Source organism: Lichenostomus cassidix, unplaced genomic scaffold (genome assembly GCF_008360975.1).
Source record: "Lichenostomus cassidix isolate B80296 unplaced genomic scaffold, HeHo_3.0 HiC_scaffold_33, whole genome shotgun sequence".
In the NCBI taxonomy this organism is placed as follows: domain Eukaryota; kingdom Metazoa; phylum Chordata; class Aves; order Passeriformes; family Meliphagidae; genus Lichenostomus; species Lichenostomus cassidix.
This window is the reverse complement of record NW_028147632.1, coordinates 3983389-4003965: the sequence shown is the minus strand read 5'-3', so window position 1 is coordinate 4003965 and position 20577 is coordinate 3983389. Positions and strand designations below refer to the sequence as shown.

General features: G+C 55.4%; 3 protein-coding genes across 10 annotated transcripts in view; 1 reads left to right on the top strand and 2 right to left on the bottom strand.

The window, feature by feature from the left end:
• LOC146421593 (uncharacterized) overlaps positions 1-20577 on the bottom strand; it is a 34624-nt gene that overhangs the window by 12673 nt on the left and 1374 nt on the right. The window contains exons 2-6 of one of the 4 annotated variants that reach the window (XR_014848643.1): positions 12070-12779; positions 11678-11779; positions 11238-11440; positions 11045-11145; positions 9927-10952 (exon numbers count right to left, since the gene is read on the bottom strand). Coding sequence is in view for 3 of the 4 variants with exons in the window: in XM_085047273.1 (XP_084903399.1) it covers positions 10838-10952; positions 11045-11145; positions 11238-11440; positions 11678-11779; positions 12070-12619 (1071 nt within the window). In the remaining variant the exon portion in view is untranslated. The remainder of the gene's footprint in view (positions 1-9926; positions 10953-11044; positions 11146-11237; positions 11441-11677; positions 11780-12069; positions 12780-20577) is intronic. The other 3 variants (XM_085047273.1, XM_085047272.1, XM_085047271.1) reach the window with 3 other exon arrangements.
• On the top strand, positions 1266-20350 carry LOC146421594 (C-type lectin domain family 2 member D-like). 5 transcript variants are annotated; one of them, XM_085047286.1, is made up of 6 exons: positions 16606-16719; positions 17833-18460; positions 18841-18945; positions 19183-19385; positions 19477-19577; positions 19671-20350. In XM_085047286.1, exons 2-6 carry the CDS (start codon positions 18070-18072, stop codon positions 19789-19791), a joined length of 921 nt encoding a protein of 306 aa, XP_084903412.1. In that variant the 5' UTR covers positions 16606-16719; positions 17833-18069; the 3' UTR covers positions 19792-20350. The 5 variants fall into 5 exon arrangements, with proteins under 5 accessions (XP_084903415.1, XP_084903414.1, XP_084903412.1 ...); XM_085047285.1 differs by having other exon boundaries at positions 16609-16719; positions 17737-18460; XM_085047287.1 differs by lacking the exon at positions 16606-16719 and having other exon boundaries at positions 17303-17919; positions 17973-18460.
• On the bottom strand, positions 4334-7045 carry LOC146421595 (killer cell lectin-like receptor subfamily B member 1B allele A). Its single transcript, XM_085047323.1, has 6 exons — positions 6771-7045; positions 6092-6187; positions 5386-5514; positions 5016-5170; positions 4676-4791; positions 4334-4589 (listed from the first exon to the last, which is right to left on the bottom strand). The coding sequence occupies exons 1-6, from the start codon at positions 6853-6855 to the stop codon at positions 4472-4474; spliced, it is 699 nt and encodes a 232-aa protein (XP_084903449.1). The 5' UTR covers positions 6856-7045; the 3' UTR covers positions 4334-4471.

Here is a 20577-nt window from a genome sequence, read left to right as displayed (position 1 = left end):
TTCTGTCCTTATCACATCATTTAATCATTTATTGTGTCCTTCTCCAACAATTGGCCTGTTTATATCCTCTATGGATTGCACTTCAGGCCTAAATTTAAACTTTCTTGCTTTTGATAATCTGAATACTTAGAGCAGACTTGGCCTGTGCTACAGATTGGGCAACAGTGAAAATATTTGAACTTATGATTGAAATCCTAAATGAAACAACTTCCCCATATCTCTCTCTCCTTCCCAATTCCCTCCTCCCCACCCAGGGGCACAGAGGATTGGGGTCACAGCCAGCTCATGGCACTGCCACCCCTCAGGGACAGAAATCCTTGTCCTGCTCCAGACTGGCGTCTCTCCCAGGGGACACAACCCCTAAAAAAGGCTGCTCCACAAGTGCCACCAGCAGCCACTTCAATGGCTCTGCAGGAGCTTCTCATGGCTCAGGGTCTCTCTCAGTATCTCCTGCTCCGGCCTGGAGTCCTGCCAGGGCTGCTGGGGAGTCTCTGCTCCATCCCGGCCTCACCCACAGCAGCTCTTGCCTTCCTGCCCAGCCCAGCACTGCAGTAAGCTGGTAAAACTTCATGCAAAACAAGTGAACAGAATCGCTTTTGTTTTCGGTGCAGTCGTCCCTCGCTGCCATTTCCTGAGTCGTCCCGTCACTCACCATTCGCGCGCGGATTGGTCAGAACATGATAGTGATGCCTGATGGGTTTTTGTCCTTTTAATTTTACTTTTATACTCTCTATATATCCTTTATATATATCCTTTTACCCTTCCCCATTCCTGTACTTTTTACTCCCTGTATCTTAACCCTACGTTCTATCACCCTAGTGCCCATTGCCCTGCTCAGAATCCTTTGGGGAAGACGAAACAAACCCCACAATCTCAAGATCATGAGGCACCAACCTTGAACAGAGCCTCATCACTGAGACATGTTTTTGTAAACTAAGTAGTAATCTTTTGGGGGGAGGTAATTTTAATAAGGGGGCAATTACTTCATTTGTTAGACTTCTGATTGGAGACTTTTAGATAGGTATTCTAATCTAGGCTGCCCATAAATTGTATACGAGAGATATCGTCGGGGTTTGTTTGTCGGTGTGCATCTGGGATCCTATTAAACCAAGGTAATACCCTTTTCCTGTGCTGTGTGTCTGCGTCTAAATTTTTTTTTACTAGCGATTTAAGGCCTCAATAGAGGAACGCTCTGTCTTCATTTCCACTCAGCACTTCTCGGAAAAACGCCGTTCGGACCAGAGAACGTGCGCTGCAATTGGGACTCGGCATGCGTTTGCAACTGCTGCTGATGCCTCCGGAGCGAGATCTGTCGCCTAAGTGGGCAGTGAGTGAAGATGTGGCCAGTGGATAGTGCCCCTGGGGTGCAAAGGCTGCTGGGGGTGCAAACATACTTCGGGTGCAAGATCCTGGTTATGGGAAGCAGAAGAGTCACACATTGGGGTCTGTAGGTAGTCAAGGGAGCGAGAGTGGGTATAACTCCAACAACGATAGTGCAGAGGATCTCCAGGATCCAGAGGACAGGTCAGGAACCAACCATGCAGAGCTGCCTCAGGTGCCACATCCTGCCAAGCACAACTGGAGAGTTTCAATTTGTGAGTCTGAAATGAGGCCAAGGAAGGATGAAGCTGTTGTTGAGATTCCCATGGATGCCCTGGGTGCCCAGAATGGATCAGCAACCAGAGGTACAGGATTGCCTCAGCTGTCAGACCCTGCTGGGCACAGGCAGGGAGAAGCTGGGGCAGAGTGAATCCCAGCCCAGGGATGGGATTGGAGAGAAGTGCCAGGATTCCCAGGATGGATCAGCAACCAGGAATGAACAGAAAAGAGCCCTCAGAGGATATCTGGGTTAGTGCAGGGACAGCGCTGTGGCCTGTAGGGAGCGGACAATGGACAGTGTCACCCCAGGAGCACAGGGCTGGCAGGGTGTGGCTGTGTCCAGGGCTCTGGAATAGACCTTGTGCTCTGCTGGGACTGACAGCCCCGGGTGCCTCTGGCCCTGGGCAGTTTTCCTGCTGCAGGCTGTTCCCTGGCCCTGGCTGTCCCTGTCAGTGTCCCCATCCCTGATCTTTCCTGCTGCCAGCTCAGTGAGTGGCACACGGGCTGAGAGTCCCTCCTGTGCTCCCCGGGCGTTGGGTGGGGATGTGAGGGCTGGGCCTGCTCAGGACAGCTCCATCCTCACGGCCTGCGGCTCTTTCCAGCTCGTGTTGAGTGGATCAGATCCCATCCCCTGCTCACCCTGGCTGTGCTGACTCTGCTCCTGCTCCTGGCTGTGGCTCTGGCGGTGTCCTTGGCTGCTGTGTCAGGTAAGGAGGAGCAGCAGCCTCAGCCCAACCCCTCGGGGCACTGCGGGCTCACTGCTCCCTCACGGCCGGGATCGTCCCTCAGCCCCGCTCTGACCAATCGGCGCGCGGGAGAGCGAGAAGTGACGGCTGAATCAGCCAATCGCTGGGGCCGAGGGGGTTTGAGCGGGAAAATCAGCCAATGGGAGCTCGGGCTGCTCCGTGAGGGGAGAATCCTCAGACCTGTTCTCTCTGCAGAGAGAAGACAAAGAGACACTCCGGTTACTGCAGTTACTCCTGACACGCCCCTGCTGCTGGCCTGTCCCCATGACTGGGTTGGGTACAACAGGATCTGCTACTTCCTCTCGAGGGATCGTCTCTCCTGGGATGAGGCTAAGGCTCACTGCTCTGAGCTCAGGGCCTCCCTGGCTGTGCTCAAGGACTGGGCAATAGTGAGTGAGGGGTTTGGGGTGGCTGAGGGGAGCCTGGGGAGCTCCTGGGCCAGCAGTGCAGCTCCCACTACTTCTCTCTCCTTGCCAGGAGTTCCTGTTCTGCCTCAGCAAGCACAGCCGTTACTGGCTCGGGCTGCACAGACAGGACCAGCGGCTGCAGTGGGTGGATGGCAGCAACTTCAACTCCTCGTGAGTCCTGGGGGCACAGGCAGGGCCTGGGGGGCACAGGGGCACAAGGTGTTCCCCTGAGGTTCCATCACTGTCTCTGCTCCTCCCTGCAGGGTTCCTGTGCTGGGCAATGCAGGGTGTGTTTTGCTGGCTGAGAATGTGTTCAGGAGTGGGAGCTGCTCGAATGAAATGCAGTATATCTGCAGCAGACCCCAAACTCACCTGTGACAGAGGATAGAGGAAGGATTTTCTCTGTGCTGGGCAGTCCGAGCTTCAGCTCTTCCCCGCCAGCACAGGGAGATCCTTCCTCAGCTGCAGTGTCTGCCTTGCACTGATCCTCAGGGTCACCTCAGTGCCTGGTCAGCAGCAGATGAACCTGCAGGAAAAGTTCATCATGTGGAAGCTGATGGTCCAGGAGGCCTCAGGGAGCAGTGGTGGGTGAGGCCCCTTTTGAAGCCCGAGAGGTTTGTGCAGCCCAGCGTCCTTGGTGGGATGGGCGAGGTGGGAATGACAGAAAGGATCAAAAATAGAATAAGCTCTGAGAAAAAGAGGTGCATTTCTGCTCTCCCCTGGCACTGGAGGAGCTGCAGTGAGGCACCAGCAAGGTGCGAGTTTGAAAAAAGGCAAATAAAATTAAATAAAATAGGTAACATGAAAGTTGCACTTAGTGGCTTGTGCCACCCCGTGTCCCTGAGGGAGCCACAGAACCCACGGAGCCCAGAAACCCGAGAAATTCTCTCCCAGGCACTATAAACCCTTTTCAGGAAGGTTTTATGCCGTGACTCTCTCGGCGAGCAGCGACATCTCAGCTGCCGGGCGGGGATTGCAGCGGCGGGGGAAGTGCTGGAGGGGAATTTGGGGCAGAGCAGAGCTTTGGGCTCTGCCGGAGCAGATCGGAGCGATCAGAGTTCACCTCCAGCACTGCCTGCGGGTTCTGTCAGCCGTTATGGGGAGGAGGATCAGCATTTGCAGCTCTTTAACTTCAGGAGAGCACAGTTCTCGTTTGACTCTCCCGGGGCACTCAGACCTTTCCAACCTCTCACTGACCCCAGCAGGGTCAATGTCCTCCTGTTTCACTCCCAGGGTCTCTCGGACTTTTCTCCTGGAGAAAAACCTCACAGCAGCAGAAAAGCCCACAGCAGCTCTGGACCACACTGATGGAAACAGCCAAGGAATCCCAAATGTGATGGCAATTTACTGTTGGAGTAAATGTTGTGCTTTTTTTCCAGTAAAAATACCAATTAATTTACTGTTCCAGCCCAGCCCTGAGGTGGTGACTGAGGGACTTGTGATTGATGCTTTGGGGCAGATTCGAGTGAAACAAATCAGAATATATAAACTATATTCTTAGTTTATATAAGAATATAAGAAGTATTTATCTAAGGCAGAAGCCTTGCCAAACTTTGCAGGCAGGAAAACACAATTTGGGGGTTTTGCTCTTTGTTGATGATGTGGTTTGAACACAGCAGAGAGCAGAGGCAGGAAATGTCACCGTCCAGTTGTGCAGGTGGTTGTGCAGTGACAGCAGCAGCTTCCACATCCCCCCCGAGTGTCTCTCCAGCCCCCAGCTCAGAGTTTGGTGGCTTCTTTCTCGCAGATCCACTGCAACGTTCTGGTGCAAATATCAGAGCTGATCTTGTCCCCCATGACTGTCCCACATTCTCCAGGTTTCTCCTCAAGCTGGAACCTGCAGGGACAGGAGATAGCCTGGGTCACCCTGGAGTCCCTCAGGTGACATTGGGGTGTTTGTGTCCCCTGACCCCCAGTGCTCACCGGTTTCTGTCCAGGCTGGAGCCATTCACCCACATCCAGCCTTTCCCAGCCTCAGGCATCCACAGCCCAATCCAGAAGCTGCGTTTGGATTTCTTCAGGGTGTCATTGAGGAATGCCTGGTGGAAGGACAAGCGGTGACCCTGATGGCCATGGATTGTCACCCCAAAATGGGTCTGTGCTCATCCCAGGACTGAGACCCATTATGTCCCTCAGAGGCACCTGGGGGTGACAGGGGGAGGGAGCTGATCCTGGGATTTTGGGAACCTCCTCACCCCTCCTGGGTGCCACCAGCCCTCAGCCCCGGGTCAATCCCATATTTTCACCCCAATCATTCCTTCACCAGCTCATTCTGATCCCACGGCAGCAGCAGCGTCGCCCCGTGATCTCTGCACTCCTCCTGGCTCTTGTTCCAAGGGTTCTGTCCAGTGGAAACCCAGTAGCACTTGGTCCTTCCCAGCGTCCAGCCCTGGGGGCAAATCCTGCATCCCTGAGCCGCTGGAAAATGGGATCAGAGTTGGGTTAAGTCACCAAATCCCCACTGCATCCCCAGCACACCCAGTGAAGCACCATAGTTTAATTCTGGTTTGATTAATTTGTTTCATTCCCATTTGCTCCCCGGGGACACCCTGAGCTGCCCTTGGGGCTCCGATCTGGGTGTGCCACGAGATTTTGGGAAGGTTTTTGGAGCAGAGACACCTCAGGGTTGTTACCTGGTGGCTGTGACGGGCAGAGAGCTCCCCTGAGCTCCTGGAGAACATTCTCTCGGACGCTGTTGATATCCCCAACATTCCCATTCCCGATTTTGCAGCTCCTCTGGTTCTCCGGCTGCCGGAGCAGAGCTGCAGAGGAAGGAAAGAAAGCTGAGCAGTGACAGCACCTTGCCAGCCCCAAACTGTGCAGCCCTGAGCTCCCCCTGCTCAGAGCTGTCCCCACCCACGGTGGCTTCGTGCCGGTGACAGGATGTGGCCCCTCGAGGTGTCACCGCGGCTCTGGTGCCACCTCCGAGAGCCGCAGAGCCTCTGTCCCCCTCGTGCAGCGCCGAGGCTCTGAGGCCAGGCTGAGGAGCTGCTCAGCACCCCCTGCCCCACACGGGCACAGCTGGCAGCCCTGGGTTTGGGGGGGTTTCCCCCAGCCCTGCCCCTCTGGGGGTCTCCCCGACATCCAGCAGCCATCGGGGTCTCCCTGCCGCCTGCCCGGGGGGGTTTGGGGGTGCTGGGGGTGACAACAGCTATGTGCCACCAGCTGGGCACGGGGCTGATGGAATGGTGGCTCTGGGTGAGCCCGAGTTCAGCCCGGGGCTGTCCGACCCACCCGAGACATTTTCCCCATGGCCACACAACCCCCCGGGTCACCTCCCCGCTGTCAGGCTGTCCCCATGTCCCCCCGTGTCCCCCCCTGTCCCCTCCCCACACTCACACGAGCAGCCCAGAGCCACCACGGCCACTCCCAGCAGGACATTCCCGGTCCAGCCAGCCCCGAGCGCCACGCGGTGCCACCGAGGACAGCCTGGAGCTGCAGGGGACAGAGGGGACAGCAGGTCGCATGGTGTCACACTCTGGGATTCCCGGGGCACCGGAGGAGGAAACCCGGGAGGAATTCCCAGGGGAGGAAACCCGGAGAGGAATCCCAGAGATTCTCGGAGGAGAAATCCCGCGGAAAGATGCTCGGGGAGGAATGCCATGGGGTGAATCGCAGCGGGAAGATGCCGGGGGGAAGAATTCCTGGGGGAGAAATTCCGGCAGAAATCCCCGGGGAGGATCCCGGGGGAGAAATTCCGAGGGGAAAAATCCCTTGGAGGATCCGGGGTAGGATTCCCGGAGGAGGAATCCCGAGGGAGGGAATCCCGAGGAGGAATCCCCCGGGAGGGAATCGCAGTGGAGGAATTAATTAAGGAATTAGCCCCGTTTAATTGCGCCGCGGAGCAAAGCAGTGCCCGGCGCATCCAAGAAATTCAACCCCAAATCGCATCGGGATCTGATCCCACCCGCAGCCCTTCCCCTCCTGCACCACCTGCGACTTTTCACAACCACAACCCCCCAAAATCCCCCCCAAATCCCCCCAAATCCTCCCCAAATCTCCCCAAATCCGCACTCACAGCCCGGCTCGGGGGGCTGCAGCCTCCCCCCGCAGCGCTGCTCCAGCCCCAGCTCCAGGTCGGCATAAACGATCTCGGTGGCCATGGTGGCACCGGCGGCAGCTCCGGCTGGCCCTGGCCGAGCTGGCCGGAGCCTGCCGGGGGTCGCTAGCCCTGCCCAGCCCGGCCCCGGGCGGGGGGAGCTGAGCGGAGCCACCCCCAGAGCCCGGCCCCGGGCAAAAGCGAAACCTGCCACATCCTCCGCCTCCCAACCGGGCAGGAATTGGGGAGAAATTGTTCCTCCCGAGGGGATCGAGGAGAGTGTGGTGGCAGAAATGTAGCCGCGGCTTTTCCGAGCATTAAAAATCACCCAAACTGCGCGACTTTAACAATAAAAAAAGCCGAACTAACTCAAAATTCGGGTTGAGCAAAGCGGCGGCTTTAGCTTTTCCCCCCTCTGTCCAATGTGCTGATTTAAGGTGGGGAAGAGAAAATCGGGTGGTTCTGAGGGAATGGTGGGATTGTTGAGGTTGGAAAATGTTGTTAAAAATCTTGGGGTTCGGCAGTGCCAAAGTCACCCCTGAGTGTCCCCAAGTGCCACAAACTCAGGGCTGTTCAATCCCCCCAGGGATGGGGAATTTCCACCTGGACAACCCTTTCCATAAAGGAATTTTCCTGATTTTCTCCCTCAAAGTCTTTCCTGGAGTTTGAATCCCACCAGGTCATCCCAAAAAACAGAGTGACCCTTTGGAAATAAGGTTCTCCTTCAAGGGGAAAGGATGGAAAATGTTTCCAAGAGCTCAGAAAATCTATTTTTCACCAATTTCTCATTTTCAGGAGACAGTCAGCTGCTCCCTTTGGAAACCAGGATGGGACTGGATTTGTTGGAGGCAGAAAAGACACAAAACAACCCAAAATTACAGGAATTAAAGGTATAAAAGTGTGAGGCACCATCGCTGATGGTGCATTTGGGAGCTTTGCTCCTCTCCGAGGGGCTGAGAACCCCCCAAGCACCTCCTGAAACACCCCAAAATCAGCACTTTATCCCCATTTAAGAGAAAATGACCTGGCTGAGGTGATTTTTAAACTCTGCAGCGAGCACCCAGCCAAGCCAGAGCCCCATTTCCGCAGCTCCTCCGCCCTGACCCCCCCGATTTCCGTCCCTCCTGAGACAAACATCACCCAAAGCTCTTTTTCCACCCCATAAATGGCCTTGAGGCGCTGGTGGTCGCTGTCCCCCCTGAGAGCAAAGGCGGCTCTTGTGGTCAGCAGTGTGAAACATCAGAGAGCTGCACTAGAGCAGCTTGTTCAGGTGTTTGCTGCAGTCAAGGGGAGGCTGATCGTGAAAAAAAACTGATTCTAAAATTGGGAATGTTGTTTTTTGTGGGAAATTCTTCCCTCCTTGCAGCCTGAGCTCACCTGAGCAGGGGGACAGGAATCTTCCAGAATCTTCCACCTTCCTCTCCTTCAGGGAGGCAGATTGAAGCACAACCCAGCAGTGCCAAGGGGAGGGGAAGAGGGAGAGAGAGGAGTCTCTCCAGGGTAGGAACCTCAAAAATAATTTTTCCTCAGGCAGGAAGGACAAACCAAACTGAACTGATTTGGGAGCTCCCAGCAGAGCCTCTCTGCCGGCCCAGCTGAAGCCCTCGTGGGGCTGTTGGTGCTGAGGGGACACGAGGGACAGCTGGGTGGCTTCATAAGCATTTATTGCAAAAGAAATAAAATAATGAAGGAGATAAAACCTGCAAAATCCGCACCGCAATTGGGGTCGCGTCAGGAGCGGAGACATCGCAGCGCTGAGGGGATGAGGCGGGATCGCCCCTCAGAGCCGCTCTGGGCCACCAGCGTTCGCGTATGATGAGTGAGGGGAGAATCAGCCAATCAGAAGGAGCGGTGGGCTTTGGGCGGGAAAATCAACCAATCGGGATGAGAGGCGGGCTTTATATGGGGTATAAAAGGGTCCGTGAGGGGAGCGAAGCTTCCAGACCTTTCCTCAAAATGTCGGGAGAGAAAAAAAAGCCTGGAATGTCCCGGGCCGGGCAGGAGGCTAAGGAACCACTGTGGTGAGTCCGGGATGGAGCAGAGACTTCCTGCAGCCCCGGCAGGAGCAGAGATACCTGAGAGAGACCCCGAGCCCGTGGGAAGCCCCTCAGAGCCATGGCAGTTGCTCCCGGCGGGACTCCCGGCCTGTTCTGAGGGACTCTGTGCGGTGCCTCACAGGATTCCCTCATTCCCTTGTGAAATTCCTCCCCCTGGCGGAGGCACTGGGCATTCCCACCTGAATTTGAGCTAATTTAACCAGGTTTGGGGACTTGGGGACATCGGTGCCACTGTATGGAGCCAGAGGCGCGGGGGAAGTGCTGGAGGGGAATTTGGGGAGAGCAGAGCTTTGGGCTCTGCCGGAGCAGATCGGAGCGATCAGAGTTCACCATCCAGCACTGCCTGCGGGTTCTGTCAGCTGTTATGGGGAGGAGGATCAGCATTTGCAGCTCTTTAACTTCAGGAGAGCACAGTTCTCTTTGACTCTCCCGAGGCACTCAGACCTTTCCAACCCCTCTGTCTTGGTTGGAAAGACAGGTGCCTGCTAAGAGAGGTAGAACCCTCCTTTAGAGTAGAAAATGTAACCCTCCTTCCCTCCGAATTATTTTAACTTTGAAATCAAGGGCTTTCAGGCAAAGATATGGGGGAAGGTATAACAGTTCTTTACTAGTATCTACAGCAGAGTAAACAAGCAATAACAAGAATAGCAGCAACAAACAAAACCAGAAACCAGTAGCAGCTCTCCTCCTCTTCTCCATCTTCATCTCATCCCCATCCCCATCCCTCTCTCCTCCTCCTCCTTTCCCTCTTCTTCCTCTTCCTCCTCCTTCTCCACATCTTCATCCCCATCCCACTTTCCTCCTCCCCCTCCTTTCTTCATTTTCATCCTCATCCGTCTCTCCTCCTCTTCCTTTTCTCCTTCATCCCTCTCTCCTCTTCCTCCTCCTCGTCTGTCTTCATCTCCATTCCACTCTCCCCCTCCTCTTCCTCCTCCCCTTCCTCATCCTGCTCTCTTCCTCCTCCTCCTCATCTCCATCTTCATCCTCATCCCTCTCTCCTCCTTTTCCTCCCCTTTCTCATTCCCATCCCACACTCCTCTTCCTCCTCCTCTTCAGAACATCACTCCAGTTAAGACACCTGGTCAGGAAAGGACTGATAGGAAAACTGAAGAATGAAAAATCTAATTAACATCAGAGGTGAGGAGATTCGGATCCAACAGGAAAACTGAATACTGGGGGTTTGCTCAACTTTGGCCCATTGAACACTGTATAAAATATCTGAAAAATCAAGTCAAATGATGTGTCATGGAATGATTCTCTCTGCACAGCCAGGCTATGTGTGGATGATTTCTGAGGTACATCCTGGCCAGAAAATAAAGTAATGCCTTGACTCTCTAACATTAAAAATGTTGTTAGAGGGTTTTTGGTTTTGTTTTTCCCGCAGTTTTGCTGACAAAAGTAACATTGGCACCATAAATACTGCTGGGGTCACACAAGGACATCTCACACACCCCCCTGAGTTGGAAGAGTTCAAGTTTTGAGTCCAGTCCTTAAAGGAATGGTCCAGGTGGGGTTAAACCCCAATTTTGGCATTATTGCTACCAAGGAAGATCACATTCACATGGAAGGACCTGTTTGTAGTGTGTATGCAATGATGTAAACCAGTGTAGAGATACAGGATTAGTGTAGAAATCCACTGTTAGGAGAATGTGTTTGAAATCCGTTTCCACAGCATTATATAAAGATATATAGAAAAGATCACGGTAGAAACATGTAGTGTAAGAGAAACAGGATGAGGTCTGGAATGATTGCAGAAGGAGAAAGGAACCTCCAGCCCCAGGCAAAGCAGCTACCTATCAGCTTCTTCATCATTTCCTGCTTCTGCAGGTTCATCTCCCTGCTGAGGTGACTCTGAGAAGAGGCACTGAGGTGATCATGAGGATCAGTGCAAGGCAGACACTGTGGCTGAGCAAGGACATCCTTGTGCTGTCGGGGAAGAAATGAAGCTTTGACTACTCAGCACAGGGAAAATCCTACTTCTATCCTCTGTCACAGCTGAGTTTGGGCTCTGCTGCAGATATACTGCATCTCACTTGAACAGCTCCCACTCCTGAGATAATTCTCAGCCAGGTGCACACACCCTGCTTCACCCCGCACAGGAAACCTGAAAGGAAAAGCAGAGACAGCGCTGGAACCTCAGGGGGACACCTTGTGCCCCTGTGCCCCCCAGGCCCTGCCTGTGCCCCCAGGACTCACGAGGAGTTGAAGTTGCTGCCATCCACCCACTGCAGCCGCTGGCCCTGTCTGTGCAGCCCGAGCCAGTAATCGTTGTTCTTGCTGAAGTGGAACAGGAACTCCTGGCAAGGAGAGAGGAGCCAACAGTCAGAGCTGCACCCCTGGCCCAGGAGCTCCCCAGGCTCCCCTCAGCCACCCCAAACCCCTCACTCACTATTTCCTTGTCATTGAGCACAGCCAGGGTGGTGTTGAGCTTGGGGCACTGAGCCTTAGCCTGATCCCAGGTGACACGATCGCTCGAGAGGAAGTAGCAGGTCCTGTTGTACCCAACCCAGCCATCGGGACAGGCCAGCAGCCGCGGAGTGTCAGAGCTAACCGGAGTGTCAGAACTAACCGGAGTGTCTGCACAGCTTCTCCCTGCAGAGCGAACAGAAGGTCTGAGGATTCTCCCCTCACGGAGCAGCCCGATCTCCCATTGGCTGATTTTCCCGCTCAAACCCCCTTGGCCCCAGCGATTCGCTGATTCAGCCGTCACTCCTCGCTCTCCCGCGCGCTGATTGGTCAGGGCGGGGCTGAGGGACGATCCCGGCCGTGAGGGAGCAGTGAGCCCGCAGTGCCCCGAGGGGTTGGGCTGAGGCTGCTGCTCCTCCTTACCTGACACAGCAGCCAAGGACACCGCCAGAGCCACAGCCAGGAGCAGGAGCACAATCAGCACCAGCGTGAGCACAGGGTGGGATCTGATCCTCTTAACACGAGCTGGAAAGAGGCACAGGCCGTGAGTATGAAGCTGCCCTGAGCAGGAAGGAACCCCCAGCTCATTCACCCCTCACTGAGCTGGCAGCAAGGGAGCCATGGGAGAGGGCATGGGGACAAACAGGGACATACCATGGGGACAGCCTATGGCAGGAGAACTGCCCAGGGCCAGGGCAGTCAGTCCCAGCAGAGCACAAGGCTGGACACAGTAACTCCCTGTCAGCCCTGTGCTCCTGGGGTGACACTGTCCATTGTCCCCTCCCTACAGGCCTCAGCGCTGGCCCTGCACTCACCCAGATATCGTCCAAGGGTTCTTTTCTGTTTATTCCTGGTTGCTGATCCATCCTGGCACTTCTCTCCAATCCGATTCCTAGGCTGGGATTCACTCTGCCCGAACAGAAGAGCAGCTTCTCCCTGCCTGTGCCCAGCAGGGTCTGCCAGCTGAGGCAATCCTGTACCTCTGGTTGCTGATCCATTCTGAGCACCCAGGGCATCCATGGGAATCTCAACATCTCCGTCCTTCCTTGGCCTCATTTCAGATTCATAAATCAAATCTCTCTGGTTGTGCTCAGCAGGATGTGGCACCTGAGGCAGGTCTGGGTGCTCACTTCCTGACCTGTCCTCAGGATCCTGGAGATCCTTTGCACCGTGATAGATGGAGCCATAGGCACTGTCCTGGACTTGACTCGTTACAGACACAGGACTGTCGCTGTTTAGCTCCTGATAAACAGGATTTTGCACCTGAACAAAGCCCACAGCAGCCTGTGCATCACTGGTACCGATTCCACTCTTCATATCTTGACTCACTGCACACTTAGAAGAGAGATCTTGCTCAGGAGACATCAGCACTGATGGTACACACACACCGAGTTGAGTTTCCAGTGCAGTTTCACAGCCGCTGCCCTGGCTGACTGTGGAGCACACGATGAGAGGCCCTGGCTAGTCGTGGCTCTGGAAGTTGCTGCCAGCTCAGCCCTGCCCTGTCTCTGCTCCCCGGCAGCACCTGGGGACACAAACACAGTGTCAGAGAGCTCCGGGCCCAGCTCGGCCCTGCAGCCCCAACCCCTCTGGCTGTGCAGCTCCGGGCTGGGACAGTTAGGGACAGGCAGGGACAGTTAGGGACAGGCAAGGACAGCGCCCGGGAGCTGCCGAGTGCGGGAACAGGGCAGCTGCGGATCGGGCTCAGCCTGCCGGGGGGGGGGAAGAACCAGCAGCCCTGAGGGGCTCAGCATTGTCCCCTGCATGCCCTGCGCTGAGGGTTGGAGCTCAGGGATAGCGAGCGCTGGCATTGCCGTTTGGGTCCCTGTCTGGGACAGGAGGAAGGACTGGCGGCGCCTGGCAGGGAAGGCGCAACTTTGATGGCTCTGCTCCCGAAAGCAACAGGGTGCGACGAGACTCCCCCCCGCCCTGCACTGAACATCTTATTCTTCCTGTCCCCAAGTGCTTTGGGTTTTAAAGGACGTTCAAGTTCCTCCCGTCGCACCCAGCCCCTGGCACGGACATCTCCCGCTACACGAGGGCTCCCAGCCCGGTCCCGCATGGCCAGAAACAGCCCCGGGGACAGCGCAGCCAACTGTGCTCCCCACAGCAAGCGGGACGAGCCAGCGCTGCTCCGGCACCGCCTCCTGCCGAGGCAGCAGCGGCAAGGAGACCGCGGGCAGCCGCTCCCTCAGCGGCCTCAGGGCAAGGGGAACACGGGGGGAACACGGGGGGAACACGGGAGAACGAAGGCGCCACTGCCCCTCTGCTGCCCTCTCCGCCCGCAGCGAGCCCCGAGCCCCGGCAGAACCGAGTGCGGCTCCGCCCTGCTCTGAGGCTGTTTTTGAGTTCCGATGCTCACCGGTGTCTCTGTCACAGCGGCGGCTTCGCTGTCAGCCGCACCAATCTGTTCTGACCAATCAGCGCCCGCGAGGAGGCGTGTCGGGAGAATCAGTAACAGAGCGCGGGACAGTCCATGTGGCTGTTGCTTTTGTGATAAAAGATATTCTAGTGTTGGGTTTTCGCACATGTCGAGGGGTATGCTCTGTGTGCGCTGTTGATTCTTATAGAAGTAGATTTTTTTATACAATAATAACTAAATGCCTTTATCGAGGGCTGGCAGCCCCCTTTGGGCACCTGCCCGGAGCAGGAGGTGGGGACTGGCAGGGAAGGCAGAACTCGGATGGCTTCACCCCGAGAAACCCAGCGGGACGAGGCTCTGCCTGCCCTGAGCGCGGCTGGCTCACAGGCCGTGTAAGGAATGTTCAAGTCAACCCCAGCCCAGCCCGGGCAGGGACATCTCCCGCTGCACCAGTGGCCCCCAGCGCGGTGCCGCAGGCCCGGGAACGGTCCCGGGGACAAGGCAGCCAAGCCCCTCATACCGAGAGCAACCGGGACGAGCCCGCCATGGTCCAGCATCAGCGGCAAGGTGACCGCGAGCAGCCGCTCCCTCAGCGGCCTCAGGGCAGGGGGAACACGGGGAGGACCGGGGGAACGCGGGGGGAACACAGCGGGGACACGGGAGAACGAAACCGCCAGAGCCTCCCTGCCGCACCCTCCGCCCGCAGCGAGCCCCGAGCCCCGGCACAAGGCAGCGCGGCTCCCACCTGCGCTGAGGCCTCTCCGAGCTCCGCCGCCGCTCCGGGTCCGCTCCACTCACCGCCACCTCTCACGGAGCTCTCCACCCCCTCCACCCACGCTGCAGGCGCCGCGCGAAATGCCAGACGAAGGGACGGGAATCGCTTTTCTATCACGTTCTGACCAATCAGCGCGCTAGAGAAGGATGAGTGACGGGACTCAGCCAATGGGAGCGAGGGGCGGGCTCTGAAAAAGGAACAGAAATGCAGTTTCACTCACTCGATTTTCTTGGGTTACGTTCCGTAATCCAGTTCTTGGCTCTTGCGTCTGGAGTAGGGGATGCCTGAGAATGACCCTGAGCCATGGGAAGCTCCTGCAGAGCCATGGAAGTGACTGCTGGTGGCACTTGTGGGGAATCACCGCTGGAGCAGCCTTTTTTAGGGGTTGTGCCCCCTGGGAGAGACGCCAGTCTGGACCAGAACAAGGATTTCTGTCCCTGAGGGGGTGGCAGTGCCATGAGCTGGCTGTGACCCCAATCCTCTGTGCCCCTGGGTGGGTAGGAGGCAATCAGGATTGGGGATAAAAGGAAGCCTGGGAAGGAGGGAAGAGTGGGAGGAAGGTGTTTTTGTAGGATTTATTTTACTAGTCATTCTCCTGCTGTGATTTGATAATTAATTCAACGAAATAATTAATTAATTTCGACCATGAGTGAACTCTCCCCGCCCTTATCCCAGCCCTCGAGCCTTTCCTTGTTTTTTCTCTTTCCTGTGCAGCCTGAGGAGGCTGAGTGACAGACCAGCTTAGTCAGAGGGAGGAACTGCTCCAGGACAACTCCAAGAGACTGTTGGGACATTTTGGATCGCTGTTTTTAAGGCCAGAGAGGTGTGTTTTGGTCATGTACGGAAAATCCCGCTGTGAAAAGTCAACATAAAGGAGACAGAGGAGTCCTGTGACTTTATTGGAATAAAGAGAGAATCTGACAAGGCAAACACCTGCTTTCTCTCTCGAGGTTTCAGGGGGTGCTTTTATCCCTTTTATCCCAAACTCTCGGCTGCTTGTTGCCCTGTTCCTTTCCCCATCGGCTGAGGTACTAGGAAGGCACAGCCTTCCCGAACTACCTACCACATATTTCCCCGTTGAACCTCTAGTTTCATCCCAAAGTTCAGAAACTCAGGCTGGTGTGGTTTCAGGATTTACTTCTGGACTCTGTATCAAACCTGCAGCCTGCAGTTGATCCAGTTAACAGCCATTCCTTCACCCATGGAATTGTTTGGAAAGACATCAGCACCCATCTTTCTTATCAATCAGAACAATGTTTTTAACGTGGCCACAGTCTGGCTCTGCAGCTCGCTTTGAAAGTGTGAGCACAGGGATGTTGTGTCACTCAGGAAGGAAAAAAAGTGCGTGGGGCTGTTGGTAGGGAAAAGAGGAGCGTCGGACAGCAGCAGTGTGTGGGAGGTTGGTGGTGTTTGTGATCAACTCCAGAGGATTGGAGCACAAGGGATTTTTGCCAATGCGTGACTCAGATCAGAGTGGGGAGAAGAGGACCACAGATGTGCAACCACAATGTGAAAAACGAAGTTTAAATCCTGTTAGGATTTCAAAGGTTTAATAAAGGACAATAGGAGAAGAAAGACAATAAAGCAAAAAGTAACAGCGCTGGGTGTTTGGCCCTCAGCCAAAAGCACACTGTGACTATAGATCAAGTCATGTACATAGGTCAAGTCTAGGTCGACACCATCCAATGCATATTCATAGACAATTATGCATATTCAAGCATTTCTTCAAACTAGTTTACATGTTCCAGGAACTTTTTGCATGGTTTCTCTGGCCCTGCCTCTGTTGAGCTTGCGTGTTCCTTTTGTTAAGTCCTGTATCTCCCCCCTATTCCATGGTTTCAGCAGGTGACATCGCTTATAGAAGTGGCAGGGATCCTTGTCACGCCCGCTTTTTAGATGTTATCCAACTAAGCAGGTGGTTTAATTACTGTAGGTTAACTAGAAGTATTTAAAAGCAACTATATTAGCTCTTTCAGCACTATACCTTAGTTACCAAGAAAAAGAAAGGCATTTAGTTATTATTATATAACAAAGCTACTTCTATAAGAATCAACAGCACACACAGAGCATCCACCTCGACACGTGCGAAAAGCCACCACTAGAGTATCTATTTTGGCACAACGAGAAACTCCACCCAGCCGTGGGAACAGCAACAGCCGCGGGCACGAATTTCCCGCGCTCCCATTGGCTGATTCTCCCGCCACTCTTCCTCCTCGCGGGCGCTGATTGGTCAGAACAGGGCAGACATATCTGTACAGCCAAGCCGCCATTGCGAGAGTGTCTGTGAGGACTGAGGGGCCTCGGAGCTCAAAAACAGCCTCAGAGCAGGTGGGAGCCGCGCTCGGGTCTGCCGGGGCTCGGGGCTCGCTGCGGGCGGAGAGGGCAGCAGAGGAGCAGTGGCGCGCCTTCGTTCTCCTGTGTCCCCACCATGCTGCCGCTGCTGCCTCGGCAGGAGGCGGTGCCGGAGCAGCGCTGGCTCGTCCCACTTGCTGTGGGTAGCACAGAGGTGTCTCTCCTGTCCCCGGGGCTGTTTCTGGCCATGCGGCACCCGGCTGGGACCCCTCGTGTCGCGGGAGATGTCCCTGCCCGGGCTGGGATGGGACAGGATAGATTTGAGCGTCACTTGGAGAGCTGTGAGCAAGCCGAGCTCAGGGCAGGCAGAGTTTTGTCCCGCCCGATTGCCGCGGAGGCACAACCATTGGAGTTTTGCTGGTCCCTCCTCCTGTTCCGGTCAGGGACACAAAGGTCGCTGCCAGCGCTTGATGTCGCCAGGCTGCAACCCGCCAGGGCAGGGCATGCAGGGGACAATGCTGAGTCCCTCAGGGCTGTTTATTGTCACCTCAGTCACCTCACTGCCTGGTCCCATGAACATCTCACTACCTGTTCTGCGGGAGATGAACTTTCAGGATGCTGCCTGGGCTGGAGCTGGGGGTTTCTTTCTCCTTCTGGAACCATCCCAGAACTCATCCTGTGTCTCTAGCATAACATGTTTATACCGTAATGCTGTACTTGTATATTTAACCATTTCTCTATTGCCTTGACACATGTGCTGCCATAGGAATGGACCTCGTTTAGAGCATGGTGCCAATAATGGCAAGGTTGGGATTTCACCCCACAGCAGCCATTGCCTGAGGGTTACACTCAATACTTGTGGGTTCTGTCCAGCTCAGAGGATTCTGTGATGCTGTGAAATGGCCTTGTGTGACCCCAGTGATGTTACTGTGCCAATGCTGCTGCTGTGCTTCTCTTCCTTATTATATAATTACATTTGTTTGTGGCTAATCCAAGACATGAATACATTCCATCTCTACCTGTGCCCAAAAATCGTTGCCAACTCTTTCCTAGGCAGTGCCAGAATGGGAATCTGAGGACAGGCAGGGCTGAAGCCATTCCCTTTTGAATCAGGATCCAGAAACTGAGAGTTTGTCTCTGTCCTGGCAGGGTTTGCTGAGTATGGAGTCTCTGCCTCGGAGGGGATTCCTTGGGACTTGGAGAGAGCCCCAGGAGCATCGGTGACAGTGACAGCCCCAGGAGCATCAGTGACAGTGACAGCCCAGGAGCGTCGGTGACAGTGACAGCCTGGGGAACATCACTTCTCTGTCCCCCTGATCCACAGGGACAGGGCAGGACTGAGCTGGATCACCCTCCTGAGCCTGGAACCAGCCTGGATCTCTCATCATGGTCCTTTCCACCTGCGATCGTGGATGTCAAACTCTTCCCGAGGCTAAACTCCGAAAGGTTTCTTCAGCACCGCAGTTGTCTTGGCAGTCACATGAGCTTTATGCCAAGCAGAGAGAACCCAGCTGTGAGCTGGAGGAGAGGGAGTCCAGCCCTGTTCGTGTGGTTATGAAGAAGCTCCAGGATCCCCAGGATAGATCAGCAGCCACGGTTACAATCCTGCCTCAGAAACGGAAAGCCACTTGTCCTAAGCAGGAAGGTGCCACTTGGGAGTGTATAGCAAATGAAGATTTGGAGGAAGAATTCTTGTCCAGTGATAGGAGTGTGAAGGAGCCCTGGAGCAGATCAGCAACCAGGAATAAACAGAAAAGAACCATTGGAGGATATCTGAGTGAGTGCAGGGCCAGCGCTGTGGCCTGTAGGGAGGAGACAATGGACAGTGTCACCCCAGGAGCACAGGGCTGGCAGGGTATGGCTGTGTCCAGGGCTCTGGAAGAGGCCTTGTGCTCTGCTGGGCCTGACAGCCCCGGTCCTCCTGCAGGCTGTCCCCTGTCCCCTGGCTATCCTGTGGCTGTCCCCACACCTGTGTCCCTGTCCCTGGCTGTGTCCCTTGTCCCTGTTTGTATCCCATCCCTTACCTCTCCTGCTGCCAGCTCAGTGAGTGGCACACGGGCTGAGGGTCCCTGCTGTGCTCCCCGGGCGTTGGGTGGGGATGTGAGGGCTGGGCCTGCTCAGGACAGCTCCATGCTCACGGCCTGCGCCTCTTTCCAGCTGCTGTTGAGTGGATCAGATCCCACCCCAAGGTCACACTGGTTATGCAGATTGTGCACCTGGTCCTGGTTGTAGCTTTGCTGCTGTCCTTGGCTGCTGTGTCAGGTAAGGAGGAGCAGCAGCCTCAGCCCAACCCCTCGGGGCACTGCGGGCTCACTGCTCCCTCACGGCCGGGATCGTCCCTCAGCCCCGCTCTGACCAATCAGCGCGCGGGAGAGCGAGGAGTGACGGCTGAATCAGCCAATCGTGACGTACAGAGGGGTTTGAGCGGGAAAACCAGCCAATGGGAGCTCGGGCTGCTCCGTGAGGGGAGAATCCTCAGACCTTCTGTTCGCTCTGCAGGGAGAAGCTGTGCAGACACTCCGGTTACTCCTGACCCTCCGGTTCCATCTGACACTCCTCTGCTGCTGGCCTGTCCCCATGGCTGGGTTGGGTACCGAGGGATCTGCTACTTCCTCTCCAGGGATCATCTCACCTGGTATCAGGCTCAGGCTCGGTGCTCTGAGCTCGGGGCCTCCCTGGCTGTGCTTGAGGACTGGGAAATGGTGAGTGAGGGGTTTGGGGTGGCTGAGGGGAGCCTGGGGAGCTCCTGGGCCAGGCTGCAGCTCCCACTGTTGGCTCCTCTCTCCTTGCCAGGAGTTCCTCTTCCACTGCAGTGGGAATGTCGATTACTGGCTCGGGCTGCACAGACAGGACCAGCGGCTGCAGTGGGTGGATGGCAGCAACTTCAACTCCTCGTGAGTCCTGGGGGGCACAGGCAGGGCCTGGGGGGCACAGGGGCACAAGGTGTTTCACTGAGATTCCATCACTGTCTCTGCTCCTCCCTGCAGGATTCGTGTCCTGAGCAATGCACCATGTGTATTCCTGGCTGAGAATGTGCTCAGGAGTGGGAGCTGCTTAAATGAAATGCAGTACCTGTGCAGCAGAGCCCAAACTCACTACATTGGGTAGTCACACCTTTGCCTCTTTCTTCAGCACGGGGAGTTCCTTCCTCAGCCTTAGCCTCTCTCTTGCACTGATCCTCAGGGTCACCTCAGTGCCACTTTGCAGAGTCCCTTCAGTGCCTGTTCTGCAGGATATGAACCTGCAGGAGGAGGAGATGATGAGGAAGCTGATGTGTGCCTGTCTGGGCTGGGCCTGAGGGTTCCTTGAGCCTTCTGAAAAAAGAGAAAAAACTTCACAAAACTCATTGTGTTTCTCTTGCACCCTGTATATTTACTAATCACGTACATATATGTATATATGTATATATGTGGGCACAGCTCTGAAAAATTTGCTGCCTTATGCATGTGACCTTGGCTGGGGTACGGTTCTGATAATGCCAAAGTCATGATTTGACCCCACAGGGGCCATTCACTGAAGAGTTGGACTGCAACCTTGTGGGTCCCTTCCAACTCAGAGCATTCTGTGAGATGTCCTTGTGTGATCTCCAATAGTGTATATGGTGCCTATATTGCTGTTATTGTTATTTATTATTTTATTACTTTTTCAATAAACACTTGTCAAGGCCGCGCTGTCCCTCGTGTCCCCTCAGCACCTGCAGCCCTGTCCCTTGCCCTGCTGCCCCTGCCCCGGGGGCTTCAGCCGAGCCAGAGCCTCTTCCCAGTGCTCCCAGTGCTCCCAGTCTGCCCGTGCAGCCTCCAGCAGCCAGCGAGGCCTTCAGCTGGGCCGGCAGAGAGGAGCTGCTGGGAGCTCCCGAATCAGTTTGGTTCCGTTTGTCCTTCCCAGCCTGGGGAA